This window comes from Diadema antillarum, unplaced genomic scaffold, assembly GCF_040938485.1.
Source record: "Diadema antillarum isolate AM-2024a unplaced genomic scaffold, OU_Dant_1.0 seq00001687_RagTag, whole genome shotgun sequence".
Taxonomy (NCBI): domain Eukaryota; kingdom Metazoa; phylum Echinodermata; class Echinoidea; order Diadematoida; family Diadematidae; genus Diadema; species Diadema antillarum.
The window spans coordinates 103,881-119,506 of NW_027272382.1; the positions used below are offsets into that span (position 1 = coordinate 103,881).

Sequence of the window (15,626 nt, forward strand, 5' to 3'; positions counted from 1 at the left end):
ATGCAAATTAGACATTGATCCACCACTCGAATTTTAGGGAACTTTTAATATGTTGTTTTGATAGCTCTGCCAGGATAAATGCAAGTGGAATGGTTTCTGTTGCAATTTGTTTTGGGTTGACCCCCTTTTTTTATATTTCGACTGGACTAATTGTGGAGGAGCAGAAAGTTACCAAAATGTGCCGTCAATGTCCTCCTCATTTTGGTAATTTACCAAAATGTGCCGTAACAGACCTCCCTCCAGCTGTGAAAGCCAGCAGGAACGGTCTAGCATTAACTGGCAGCCTACAACCCCCGCTAAAGTGAAGCACGTCTTCACGACAATCTCGGTTGTTGGTTCAAGTGTGCTACTGCATTGGAGCGGAAAAAGGGTGCTACCAGATAGAATCTGTATCAGGCTTGACCTTTTGCTCATGTAAATCCGTTTCTTATCTCTACGGATCTATTTACCAAAAACTGTCTTCATAGAATCGTTTTTGCTAAATGACAATCTTGAATCAAACCTAGTTCAAGGAATGTGTACAATCAACACACTTGTGACTCTTGTGAAGATGTACTATCCACATATTGAGAGAACCATGCATTACGACGGAAGCATACCAGTCGCATATCGACATTTCTAGCTTATGTTTATAAATGAAATATCTCTTTCATTGTTTTCATTGCCCCAAACAGACAAGCAGTGGTTGCAGCAACGTTTAATGAGAGGGAAGACACGGAGCCGACCACGGTTCATGGCAGGAAGGTTTGATTAGCTCCGCCAGAACCTGAAACAAGTGGAGATATGAAGACATAAGAGGAGAGGCTTTCTCCGGAGTATCAACAACTGCAAAATTATCAACAACTGCAAAATTGCATACACCAGAAAGAAAGACAGAAAAAAAAGGAAGTCACGGCATTAGGAGAAAAATACCTCGGACTAAACCATAGCGCAGAGTCACAGCATTCTAATAGGAGAAACTAATGAAGCAGAACCAATTAGGGTGAAGACAATGGACATGAAAAACAGTTGAAGAGAGAGTGAGAAGGCGGCTGACTGCTTAGGACATTCACAAGAGTGAAAAGACGCTGGCAGGGCTGGCCTGAAATATTGATTCCAGCTTTAGTTCCAATTACAGTTGTATTACCACCTTTGCACACACATACACACACACACACACACACATACATACACCTCATATTTATCTGGCTGATTTATTGTTTTTCAGAAATGAAAAAGGGACTCTAAAGACACAACTAATCACACTATTCTATCAAAAATGTTCGACATAAACTGCTAAAAAACAAACTTTCCCGCCCATTTTATGACCCCAAATTTTAGCATAATGTAAAAGAAGATTTGCTCTTTCGGAAAATATGAAAAAGTCAAGATCGCCCAGGTTGACCCAGTTCACTTATTTTCAGTCCTCACGCAAAATCATTGTGTGCAGCTTTTTGTTCGTTTTGTGATGTACGGTCATAATATATATATATATATATATATATATATATATATATATATATATAATTGGGTGAAATAGCAACAGCGACTCATCAAAAGTGTGTATTGCATATTGTGAACCGGTAAGTGTACAGAAAGTACACATATCTTATAATATTATAATGTTATCAGAAATTTAGTTCCACAGAAATATTACAACATAATGAGCAGGTAGATTAGTTCATAGTATGATTGTACATTCAGCCGAAAACAAAGTAAACATTTTTTTCAAGTTCGTAGCTCTCATAGTATATCTGAATACAAATCAATGTATCATTAATTCAAATGGCTATCAAATAAGGTCAATAAAAATGATAACTTTATGCACGAGTGAACACATTCGTGTTTTTTTTTCTATAAGGCACAAAAATGAAATTGACATTTTGTCATTCATTTGAAAACACCCTTCAAGATTGCAACAATAACAGAAGGCCAATTAAACGTAATGAGAGACATCGATGAAATAGCAAAAACCAAGTTTCGTTCTCTGAATCATTCCTTCATGTCCCTTGAGAAAAACAAAGTGGGAAACTAAAGAGGGAAAATTAGTTTTTTTTTTTGATAACTCGAACTTCAATTGACATAGGGTGTAAGCCGCAAAGATGATAGGAAATGGACAGATTTGCTTTTTTTTCATTCTTTTGAATTAGGAATTTAAGAAATCATGAGTCAAATTCAAGAAGCAAATACTAATTTCAGTGTTCTTAAATTGACAAAAATTCAATCATTTCTATCATTCTTCGTGATATTGCTTCTTCCCTGGTGTAATTTCAATTTTGTTTTGACAAAAAAATGCTTCATTTTCCGCATGTTTTAGTCTCTTATTATCTAACGTGCTCCATAGACATAAAGATCATAGGTTTATCTTTGCAGATTAATTCGTGTTTCTAATTGTGTTATATTTTCTTTCGTTCTCATTTTTATATGGATGAGCACTCAGGCATGAAGACCAACTTGTTCATTTTTACAACTTTTACTGTTGTACTTCGGAAGAAAAGAAGATATATATTCACTCATGCGTAAAGTTTCCCTTTTTATTGATCTACTAGGTTAAAAGCCAACAAAATCACCATTAACAAGGTATATAAGATATTACTATTTAGTCGAAATTTTATGTGAAATACAAGCTTTTTTTTGTTAAGTGTTTATGAAAATACTATCAGCCATGAAATGCATTGTCTTTAGGTTAACGGAAAATATCGGCTCGCTCTTTATTTCGTTGTACATAAATTTATAAACATGATACGTTACTACAATATGTTTTTTAGAGTAGATAATAAATGAAATGAAATGAAAATGAAATAATAAGTAATTGTTTAGATATTCGAACTCAGCATTTGACGGAATGCATTGTACCTATGACGCTGCAGGTAGCCTACATGTAAGTATTTCATTGAAAAAAAAATGTGTTGCCTTTGTTCCCTTTTCACGTTTTGCAGTGGTTATAGTAGCCCTTGTTGGTCATGTAGAAAACCATGACATTAATATACTCGCACAATACTTCACACCTACATATGTAATAGGGCATGGATATGAAATCGAAAGGAACTTATTTGTATACAGAAACAATACAGAAGCTTTCCTTGAGACGATGCAGAAAACATTTCTTCACTATCATCCTTCAAAGAGCTTACATACGTATAGTGAGCATTATCATAATGTGCAAATCCATTTGTTCCACCTGCAATGACCTGGCTATGACAGAAAGTATTACTCCGGACATGCGCGATGCAGCCGTTTCCATGTCCCAGCTTCGCAGATCCAGATTGATAATGTTCCAATGGAGTAACCGTGACATCAGAGAAACAAGTGGTTGCAATGAACCTTTTTGACAAACACACACGCACACACACACACACACACACACACACACATACACACACACACAAGGAGTGTCATCGTTATGACAACACTCAACGCTAATACACATTTCATATTTCATCTAAGAATTTATTCAATATTGTTGTAAAAAGAGTTTTGTAGATACATAAAATTCAAATTTGTGGTGACAACAAAGAGTGCCTGTCAATTTGTTCAAAATGTGTCTGATTATGTCTGCTCTTCCCGAAGTTGCACTTGCCTATTCTTGATAGTAATGGGATCGTTCATTGACAGTTAATCGAGTATATCGTAGTTTTATATTCGCAAGATTATATTTACCACGGTGAATACTTATGATATTCGAAGGAAAGAATATTTTCTTACTATGGTTTCTGTTGATACTATGTAACGTACTAGTGACATCAATGAACAGTCAAAACGGTATTTTCACAAAGACAGTATTTCGTTGTGGCATCTAATATAAAATGTGAATATGCACGGGTGTGAGGTGTCTTTTTCTTTTTTCAGTTGTTCAATTCGTCCATCTAATCATGAAATCGCTATTCATCTTATCGTAAAATGCTACAACACGGAAAAACTTCCTTGTTAGTACGACTTGTGCAGTAATTTCTATAAACTGTAGCTCTCAAATACGGACTCCTGAAATCAGCGTGGTTTTACTGTACTGGTTTTGATACTGTGTGAAATACTGCTGTTGAAGGATATGGTTTATTAATTTTTGTTTTGTTTGCATTATCCTCCTCTATTACTCAACGACATAGACGTATTACAATTTATGACATGATTGTACATACTATGCTCTTTCTCATTCGCTCAACCTGGTATAAGTGGTAGCTACTTATATAAACAATGGTAAGTCACAGATGAAAGCTCTAAATACCATCTTTGCACTGAAATATATTTTCATCTCGACAATAGTTGCTTATTTCATGTTAAACACGATATGAGTTAAAATGACGGATGAACGTTTACATGATTTATGAACTAAAACTACGTATTGCGGAATGTTGGTTGCAGTTATCAGAGTTAGCGCGTATCAAAGATATATTAACAGATTGGTGTACTAATCTCCGTTTATACTATTCTAAGTCACTTCAAGTAGTCTATTTACATCGCCCTTTTAAGACAAAGTAACTGATATAAATCTATTCTGCAAGTAAAGTTCACTATACAACTATCACATCCATAACATCAGTGACCTCTGTCAACCCTGCTGAATTAAAAATAAGGCACATTTGAAGTAAACTGTATTGTAGACTATCACAGTAAAAGGAAGAAAAATTGAATATACCGTATATAGAGCTTCACTTGGGGGTTGGGGTTATATTAAAAAAAAAGAAAACTGCGAGAGAAAAAAAAAACGCGCTTATATGAAGAGCTCAGTTGCAAAAGGTACTTCATCCATTTTCCATCAAAATACACTTTTTGGTCTTGATGTACTCATTTTTGGGACCTCATTACATCTATACTAACGAAAAGCTGAATTTTCAACCAGCAAGAGTTTAAAATTTTACATTTAAAAAATCATATCGGGTTGAAAAGGTACTACATCCTTTTTAGTTGGGTTTCAAAAAGTACTACATCCACTCCAATGACATCAGCGAGAAATTGACCAATTACAGAGCAGCATTGACCCAAAATCAAGTATAAACACTTTGTAAGTGTGGACTATGCTTTATATAAATGGCTTCACACCTAAAAGTGTGTGACAACTAGTCTGAAAGCAAAGTTACTTTGTTAAATGTATGTATAATGGCATGAGATTCTGACATCTATACCAAACGTGCTTTACCTTGGCTGCAGGTATGCTGTGGCATTCCATACGTGCATAATAAGTACCAGGGGCGGAAAGTACGTAGTGGCATGAAGCTTTTGAACACTAGATTCATATTCATTATTGTAAATGACACATTTTACTTTATTATACAATGTCACAAAGGTAATACCAAATGTGCGTTTAGTACAGGTGGTCATATCACTCATCGACGGTCTGTATTTCATCAGCTTTTAGATTATCAGATTTATCTCACTTGATAAGGGACATACCAGAATGAAAATTCATATAAAGAATATAGCACATTCAGATGGTGCTTTTTCACCTTTTCCCTACGGAGTTCCGTTAAAAAAATGAAGAAAAAGGACAATGAATACAGTATTCTTGAGACACGTGAAGGGAGAATTGACAGAGTAAAATAACCAAGAAATTAATACATAGAAGAAATGAATGCTTTACCAATGACAATCATTCATTCAAAATACTTGTCAGCAAGGGAGAAGTGAGGCATAAGCTGTGCACATTGATTTGTTATTCTTGCTGCTAAATAGGGAAGGGCATTGTCAATTACCTATAGGCCGCCTTGACCTCGTATCCCATCCCCATCAACACCACTGCTGTAAAAAAATGAATCCACTAAACATGTCATAACATCACACTGAATATATCTCTGGTATGTGAAATTTCGGTTTCAAAAGGTACTACATCCACAAAAATATGAAAATAATTAATTCATTGAAAATAAATGAATGGACCTGAGTTTCCTTAGAGAGTGGTTTTACTGTTGCATCATCTAGCAGTATAATAGGGGAAATATCATTCCAGTCTCAGCTTGCTAAATATGATCATCAAAAAATAACGTCTTTCTCAGAACTTCAAGTTCTTTATGGATGTAGTACCTTTTGAAACCGACCTCTTCATGTATCTTTAATAGTACATATTTATGAAAGAAAAACAAATATTAATCATGCGGTGATGTGGTCTCATGTGACTTGAAGGAAGCGAAGAAGAAACAGCAGTATAGTTCGTCGGGTAACACGTTTGAGACGTCAGGGGATTATTGTTCATCATGCAAGTAACTAGAAAATGGTCAAGTGTAGATACTCTTTACCTTCGCAATAATAATACATTTACCACGTTATTTGTAGATATATTAAGTTGTTTACATATACTATATTTGAAGGTATGAGTGATTCCTTACCATAAAATACTTCGATATGATATACCATCATAGAAATATCAATGAATAGTCAAAAAGGTATGATCGAATATGCCGTATTTGGTTGTGTTATGTAAAGTGAAGTGTGAATATGCAGTGATATAATGTCCTTTTCTCTTTCTTATCAAGTTATTCAATGCGAAGTTAATACATCACATTTTGTTTTATCATTAACGCCATTCCTGCGGACGCTGCTTATGATGATCAAGGATCGAGCAAAAAAGTTAATACCATTTTTTTTAATGATCTAAATACATTCTCAATCTGTCTGTAAATTTGAAATGAATAGAAAAAATTGAATACACATATAAAGGCTTTGTTTGCAAAAACCGATAAGTCCATTTTTGAAGATCTTGAAGTACGATCTCTGTCATAAAGTACAAAATGTGCTTTCTTTCCAATACTTAGATAGGTTAGGAGAGTCCATTTGATTTGAGTTATACATCATTTTAAAGCTTAAAGTCTGGTCTTTCAGAATATGGTCTTAACTAAAAATTCATGTCTGGCGACCTTTTGTTTGTTTTGAGGTGCAGAGTCACAAATAATACCTTTTAAATGATATATTGGTCACTACATATGAAGGTATACGTTTTAAGGTATGGTAAAAAAGGCAACCATTTTCTTATTATTCTCTTGAATTTTTCTTGACCTTTAATCGCAAATATCTCCATTTGGCTAATATGGACTTATCGGTTTTTGTAAACAAACTCTTTATGTATACATTGAATAATTTACAATTATGTTAAGCAGATATTTAGTTTCATTCTCTTCAATCTGAGTACAACCTTGTTTGATGTGTTGTAATGGTAGGGAATGGGTTGAAGAAAGCTTACGATGAGGTGATATTCGGGAAAGCTGGTAGTATTAACCTGTTATACGCTTATTATTTAAACTCTCTTATGATATGTCCTGTATTTGTTGTTTGTTTTTCTTTGTTCTTCTCTGATTTCTTTTCCGTTTTTTTTCCTTTATAACATTCCCAGCAAACAAATATCTAGAATTGATGTCTATACAATGTAGTTGTCTATCATGACTTCTGAAGATATTACACTGATTGTTTTACTATGGCAAATAGCCACTTACTGTAAATATAGAAACTACAGTGTAGGTGAATACAGTAATCATTACAGTTCTATTCATGTCTCCCTTCGTCTCTCTCCCCTCCTGACCCCCAAATAACCTCAAAAATATATATTGATTGTTTGAATTATGCACGTGAAAATATCTCATATGAAATTAATATCTTTGAATATAAAGGGAGCTCACTCGCTCAAATGCAGTCTGTTGTTAAATCCATGCTGATATTATTGCTTATGCCTCGTTTTGTCTTGGCAGAGCAGACGCAGGCCACGGCCGTGTGTGCCCAACTTCATATCATCGGCTATGTCTTGTCTGCGTCCTTGTTGTTTCCCGTGTCTTGTGTGTGTCTCATGTCTGTGTTTCATGTGTGTGTTTCTTGTATGTGTTTCATGTTTGTGTGTATGCGTTTCTCTTTCTCTTCTTCCAGGTCTGTACATTCCCACATAACTACAATCTCCAGGTCTAGGTCTATTTAAAGTGGAACTCTTGTCGATTCTGGTGTGATCTTCTTTATACTTATGGCTAGTCCAACATTTGTTTTCAACTCTGTAAACGAAGGTGAATTTTATGATACAGTTGGGCGCTCTTTTACGTCCGCGCAGGAAAATAAAACTTCCACCTTAAATGAAGCATATATATCGAATAAACTTAATGCTTCGGCACAATTGAATTTGAATATAATTTTGATCCCAAAGATCCTGTGCAAAGTTCATCATGTGTTTATATGACTGTAAACCAGTATAAGCAACATGTTATGAATAGTGATGATGATAACTTTCTGTTAGCTCATTTGAATATACGAAGCATAAGTAGAAATTTTGATAAATTGCGATTATTCTTAGAAAATTCTGGTAAAAACTGTTCCGTTATAGGTCTGACCGAAGCATGGTTGACTCCCAATATAAGTCATTTATATTCTATGTCCGGCTTTGATTTCGTGTACAGAAATAGAAAAGAAAGAATGGGTGGTGGTGTGGGTTTATACATCCCCAACAAATTTGAATATTCTATCCACGAAGAACTGAATGTCATGACTGATGTATTTGAATCGCTTTTTGTTGAATTGGTAAACGCCAATGGGAAAAACATATTGATTGGAGTTGTTTACAGACCCCCTGGATCGAATCCGAATGATTTTTAGTTGTATATACAAAATTTAATGCAGAACTCTATTTTTACACATAAACATGTATATTTAATGGGTGATTTTATTATTGATCTTATGATATGCAGCTCCCAACATATTTCGCAAGAATTTGTAGAAACCTTAATGTCTGTTTCTTTATTACCGTTAATTTCTAAGCCGACCCGTGTTACTGACCGATCTGCCACTTTCATTGATAATATTTTTTTTTTTTGTAATATCCTCCCAACTCCCGAGTCTGGTATTGTTTTATCTGACATATCTGATCATTATCCTATATTTACACAAGTGCCAATTAATCAATTAATATCTCCTAGGCAAAATAAGTATCAGAGACGTTGTAAGGTTACGAACAATAATCTTATTAATTTGCAAAATAGTTTAAAAGATATTGATTGGTCTTTTACATACAATAATACCGATCTTGATTTGTGTTATGATTATTTTATGAAAACTATCACTTCTAAAATTGATGAACATATTCCGTTTTGTACAGGGAAAAGTAGTTACAAAAGAACTCCAAGACTCCCGTGGATAACCCAATCACTTTTAAGATCGATTAATAGAAAAAATAATTTGTTTTATAAATACAGGAGTAACCCTACGGATGAAAATAGACAAAAATATGTGATTTATAAAAACACGCTTACTAATCTATTGCGTTTAGGAAAGAGAACATTCTATGTTAATCATATAACGAAATACAAAAATGATATCGAGAATACTTGTAAACAATAAAAGATGTTATGAATACATATAATGATGTATGTAATATTTCAAAAGTACGATGGGGTAATGCCTCAAGCAATGTACCTGCTGGCATGGCCGAAATTTTTAATGATTTTTTTGCATCGATTGGGAAAAATTTATCACAATGTATCCCTTCATCTAATAAAGTGTTTTATGATTTTTTAGACATACCTAATCCTAAAACTATATTTTTGGACCCTACGTATAATGAAGAAGTTATTGACATCATTTATAATTTGAAAGAAGGGAAAAGCCCAGGTTGTGATGGAATCGATAATTATTTGTTGAAAAATATAATTCTTCAAATAATAGATCCTTTAGTATATATCATTAATTTATCACTTATTACTGGGCTTGTACCAAATCAGATGAAGACTGCCAAAGTTATACCTATACATAAGAAAGGGGAGAAGAATGATGTCAATAATTACAGACCAATATCGTTACTAACTTCAATTTCTAAAATTTTGGAAAAAATAGTATATATCCGAACTGTAAATTTTTTTTGATATGAGTAATATATTTACGAATTTTCAATTTGGATTCAGAGAAAATCATAACACCACCCACGCTTTACTTACCTTTGTGGAAAAGATTACACATGCACTCGAATCATTTTCACAGACAATAGGCATCTTCCTGGATTTCTCCAAAGCCTTTGATACGATTAATTATCTCATACGATTAGTTATCTCATCATGGTATTCGCGGAAAAGCCTTGCAATGGTTCACGAGCTATTTATCTGACAGATTTCAATATGTACATGTGAACAGTTTTGATTCCTCTATGAAGAAAATCGATTGTGGCGTTCCTCAAGGAAGTTTGTTGGGCCCACTGTTATTTATAGTTTACATTTATGATTTTTATAGATCTTCAGATAAGCTCTCTTTCATATTATTTGCGGATGATTCCAATGTTTTTTTTTATTCCTACCCTGACCCTAATACTTTAATTAGTACAGTGAATTATGAATTGAAAAATGTTTCACAATGGATATATGCTAATAAATTGTCACTGAATATTGAGAAGACTAAGTGTATGTTTTCAGTAATTCCTTAGATAGATTACCAGGTAATGTTATATTTGACACTACTCCCTTAAAAGAGGTTTCGTCTATTAAATTCTTAGGTGTTTGTGTCGATAATAAGTTATCATGGAAGTGTCATATAAACAATATTTGTAATGTTATTGCACGTAACATAGGCATAATGAATAACTTGAAATATTATTTTCCTTCTTCGGCTTTGATTACGCTTTATTCAAGTTTGGTATTGCCGTACTTGAATTATGGAATCCTTGTTTGGGGGAATACATATTCGACATTGTTAGATAAACTTTTTCTTCTGCAAAAGATGGCGCTCAGAATTGTTTTTAACCTTCATATCCGAGCACATACTGACAAGCTGTTCCTTGAACAAACAATTTTGAAAATGAAAGAGTTGTATTTGTTTAAACTTGGTGAATTCATGTTTAATCATGACTACAACCATTTACCCAAAATATTCTATTCTTTATTTCACCGTAACAGCCTCGTACATAATAATCCCACGAGACAATCTAAATAATTTCATCTTCCCTTAGAACTGTACACACTCAAAATACATTTGTTTACGCCGGACCTAGATTTTGGAATAGCTTGGATAATGATTTAAAAGAATCTGTGAAGTTGATTACATTTAAGTATAAACTTACTTTCTAAATATACCAGTTAATTTTGTTTAATGAAAAAACTCGTTATATTTCACTTGTCCTTAAGATTTTGTGTTGTGTCCACAGACCTTTTCAATCCCTCTCCTTTTCCCTATCCATTTCCTTCTCTATTCTTCCCTGCCCCTCTTTCCTCGTTCTTCGTTGTCCAGTATCTGTCTGAGTGCATTTCCTCAAGTTCTGTTATTTCTTTGTTTTGTGTTGTTATTTTTTTATTGTTGTCGTTATGTATTTTTTTTGTGGCCGATTGCATATCTTTCTTTCCTTTCAATTTTCCTGGCATACCTGGCCCCATAGTGTCTGTGCCACAAATGTGATATGTTATAAAGTTTATATGTTTGCATTCTAACATTCTAGTAAGTATTGTTTATAGAATCAGCATAATATATCAATGAGTAAATATACAATAGTATATAGAAGAATTTAAAATGAATATGTTTTATTGGTATAGCAAATTGGTGATGTTGTTGTTTTGTCCCAGTGTTCCACGTCTTACAAGCTTGGCTTTCTTAGTGGAACACTGTTTTCCATCATTGTGATTATTTACTATTTTTGTTGCCATGGCAAAGTCAATTGTTTCTTTTTATGATATCATTCGTGCATATACTTTAAATTGTATTTGAAAAAAAAAATCCTTTATTAGACGAGTGTAAGAAAAATGAAAAAAATGTATCACTTTGGCTTATGTCAACTTTTTCTTTTCGTTTTAATGATGGAAATAAATACACTATTGAATTGATTTGAATTAAAAAACACTGTAATGCGACTGCGAAAATATTTATTTTTTGTTAGTATATGCAGCTGGATTGAATCTGTAGCCTAGCATCTAATTCCTGACGAGTGGAATCCGCGTTGCTGTCTTTCTTGGGTTTTCTGTGGTTTGAAAATTTGATATTGAAGGCAACGGTTAATTGATTTTATTTGGCTGTTTCCTTCTAAATTAAACAACAACGTAGATGTATTTTAAATCATGGCATGAATGTATTGCACATTCTCATTCGATCAGCCGGATATCAGTGAGAGCTATACATGTGAACACGGTAAACCTGAACTTGATGATCGCCCCAAATACCAAATTTAGGTCCCGCAGTATACTTATTCGTTGTTATGGAGAATGTGAGTTAAAATGCGAAATCATGTACTAATTGGTAATGATAGGAACACGCAATGTAATTAAACGTATTGCGGAATGTCGGTTGCAGCTATTACACTTTACACAGTGTGTCTCAAAATGTTCAAAATTATGAGGTATGTCATGCATTTACCACTACTGCTCTTATTCATTTGAAGTTAATGTATTTGAATTATTTTTCCTCAACCTCTCTTTTCATACGCAATAAAGATTTCTTCAAATAAAGAAGAGTTTATAACTATCACACCCATATCGTCAGTGACCTCTGTGAACAATGCTGAAGTTTATGATTACACACATCTGAAGTAAGCGGTATTGTAGACAATTACCGCAACTCTGAAAGGAAGAAATTTATAAAAGAGACGGTCATTACCTACAGAGCTCCATTTGGATACCGGGCCTCAATACATAAACTAAAAAAAAAAAACACACAAAACTTATACAGCAGCTCCACTAGTAAATGTATGTGATAGAGATAATCTTTAAACAATGAGTGATGTGGTCACATGTCTGTGTGGTTAGGGGAATGTTGGTTTGTGCGGCTTACACAGTATCACACACATATTAATTGCACTTCTCATTGTTAATGTCATATCAGAAGTGACACTGTTGGAAGATGGAGACAACTTTTGGAGATAAGGGTAAAGTAGTTATAAGAAACATACAGTGTAATAAAACGGGTAGAAGGAATTAGTATCATATCGTTTCTTTTATTGCAAAGTTTTTTTTTTTTTTCATCCAGTGGTTTGTTCTGGAATTATCGTATACAGTGGTGATACATTTATTTTGCCTACTTTGGCAAAAGAAAGCAAGTGAAATCGAGAACAAAGGCCACAAATGAAGAACATATGTCTGTTGGGTTGGTCCTCTAACATGGAAATTTTCATAATAAATAATGTCGGTATTGGTGCAAGTCATATTTTAATTGTGATGCATTAATGACAATTCGAAGAATTTTGACATTTTCATAGACACTCATTATTACTAATGTAAATTGCTTCCTTTTGCCGAAGTATTTTAGATTTGTAACAAACATGAAAAATATTGCAAAGGGAAGCAAGTGACAATCATATCATGAGGTTGTAACTTGCTTCCTTTTGCCGTTTTTTATGCAGTTCTGTGCATTCGCTCCCTTTTGCTACCCGAATATCTCTAAATGGGCCAAAATTGTAACTTTTTAATTTTACAGTTAAAATTGAGCATTCCTCAAATATGCCAATCAATGAAAAGTCATATCCATAAAAAAAGTCACTTGCTTCCTTTTGCCAAAGCAGGGCACCATTGTTGTTAAAGTTTTCTTTTGTAATCTTTACATGCATTAAACATGCACTGAAGTTTATTCCCAAATGATTTCCATAATTTGAATATTTTGAATAAAATGGCTCAATCACAGGCATCAGTGCACTATCACTTATAACTCTCATTCCAATTAAACAACCTGCTTATACTATCACAGTTCAGTTTGACAGGCCTACCGACACTAGATAGAAGAGGATATCATACATAAAATATTTCACATATTCGCATGATATGGCGAAGACAGCTAAGTTAGTTGTCAATGTTTAGGTTCGGCTACAGTGGAAGCGCAAATTGTTCTTCTTTTTCTTTTTTTTAAAGCATCGGAATTTTGCAAATAACACTCACAAAATGTAAGCCCTGCTGTAAAATCAGTTCCGCTAGGCATAATTATACGTATATCAGATGAAAATGCAGATGATCGATAGCATTATCAAGAAAAAAAAAATCCTTTTTTTCAGTGAAATCGAGAATAGAGAAGTTGCAGCATGCTATGATTTCTTATAAATAGATTCATGTCTAGTTTTACCGTCGATTAAGTTTGCACGAATGTAGGGGAATATAAGCACGACAAAGATGAGAGACAAACAAACAGACAGTACGCGGAGACCAATAATCCTTGATTTTAAGAACAACTGCATTATGTATAATTTTAATTTATCACAGAGAAAGGATGATGATGATATATGCCATGTTATTTCAAGTTCAACAAAGATTTCAAATAGTCAGTGACTATCCTCTTCGTATATACTCCAGTAATCGTTGAGGAAGGTCCCGTTAGGGTCCACTACTTAAGTTTAGTACTTTCGTATGTCGTGGATCTCGCTCCAGTGCGGATGCAGATAACTAAACGGCGTGCTCAACTCCTTGGGTACGAGCGGCTGTTCATGCACATTCAGTGGGAACAATGGAAACTAGAAAAGCACTCTGAGAGCGCAGACCTCCGCCAAGCATGCAAATCATTTTCACCACTGATCTTGTTCTTCCATTAGTGAGGTTCACACTTAAATCCCTTTACCTTACGGTTTTCAAAATTACGAGGTTTTGTAAACTACGAGGCACTAAACTCCAAGTTAGCGTAGATGTAGACGCATGTAGTTTTGAAAACCACGACAAAACCTTAAGGCGAAGACACCACGACAACACCATAAGATATCTTAGGGTTTTGTTGTAGTTTCGTTGCGGTTTTGGGAATGCCCCCCCCCCACAAGTGTGAACGGAGTTTTGTTAACCATGACGCTCAATTTTTTTTCAACAATAGCGCGCAACCCTATGTGCGAACTAGGCGGCCTTTATTTTCTATCGTAGTTAGCTTTACCTCGAGGTTTTGCTAACTGCATGTTGGTGTGAACGGCATCGAAGTTTTGTCGTGGTTAGGGGAAGGAATTTTTACGCTCGTAGTTAGTTTAACTACAAGTTTTTGGACAGGTGTAGACATGGCTATAGAGATATTTCCCCCCATACTGTGCTGAAAGTCGCCGATTTCCCAATATAGAAGCCTTTGTTACGTCATAAACCCTCAGCTGCACAGCGCGCCTCACCCCAGCAGAAACTAGAGCACACACTAGTGCGCGCATGCAAACATCTACGCGCAGCCTGAACTCCCAAGTTCACTGACCCTCCTGCCAAAATATCAAAAATCCTTCATAAATTCCCCCAAAATTCTTGGATCGCTACCAAAAGTTAATCGTTTGTTACTCGTGTCATTCTCAACCTTTTCTGCAAGTTTCATCCCAATCCGTTGTCTTCTTTTTGAGTTATTTTGCGCACAGACGAACGAACGAACGAACAAACCAACGGTAACGAAAATATAACCTCCTCCCTTTGCGGAGATAATAAATATATGTTTTCACAAATGTGACTTGGATGCACACACATACACATTTCATTAGGTGATCCGAGTATCCTCTCGGATCACCTATTGTATCTGTACTGAATCTTTCTTCTTTCTTTCTCCTCAAATGTTGTGCAGCGGTTAACTCAAAAAGTCATTCACCTATCACTATTAAACTTATGCCATATGTGTATCACGTCATAAGGACGACAGAATATTTAATGAATGATTATGATCAGTCAACCGTGGCGTCACTATGACGTCATTATCTGAAATCACGTTTACATTCGTATCTCATTAATGGAATAGAATTTTTCAATGAAATTTACATATCATATACTGTAGTTCAAGTCAAGCTTTATCGATAT

General features: G+C 34.5%; 1 protein-coding gene across 1 annotated transcript in view; it reads left to right on the plus strand.

Annotated features, from left to right (window-relative positions):
• The first annotated feature begins 217 nt into the window (after positions 1 to 217).
• The window catches only part of LOC139711689 (NLR family CARD domain-containing protein 4-like), a 46,766-nt gene continuing 31,357 nt past the window's right edge, over positions 218 to 15,626 (plus strand). Inside the window, exon 1 of the mRNA XM_071623549.1 lies at positions 218 to 341. Within this exon, the coding sequence (XP_071479650.1) occupies positions 218 to 341 (124 nt within the window). The remainder of the gene's footprint in view (positions 342 to 15,626) is intronic.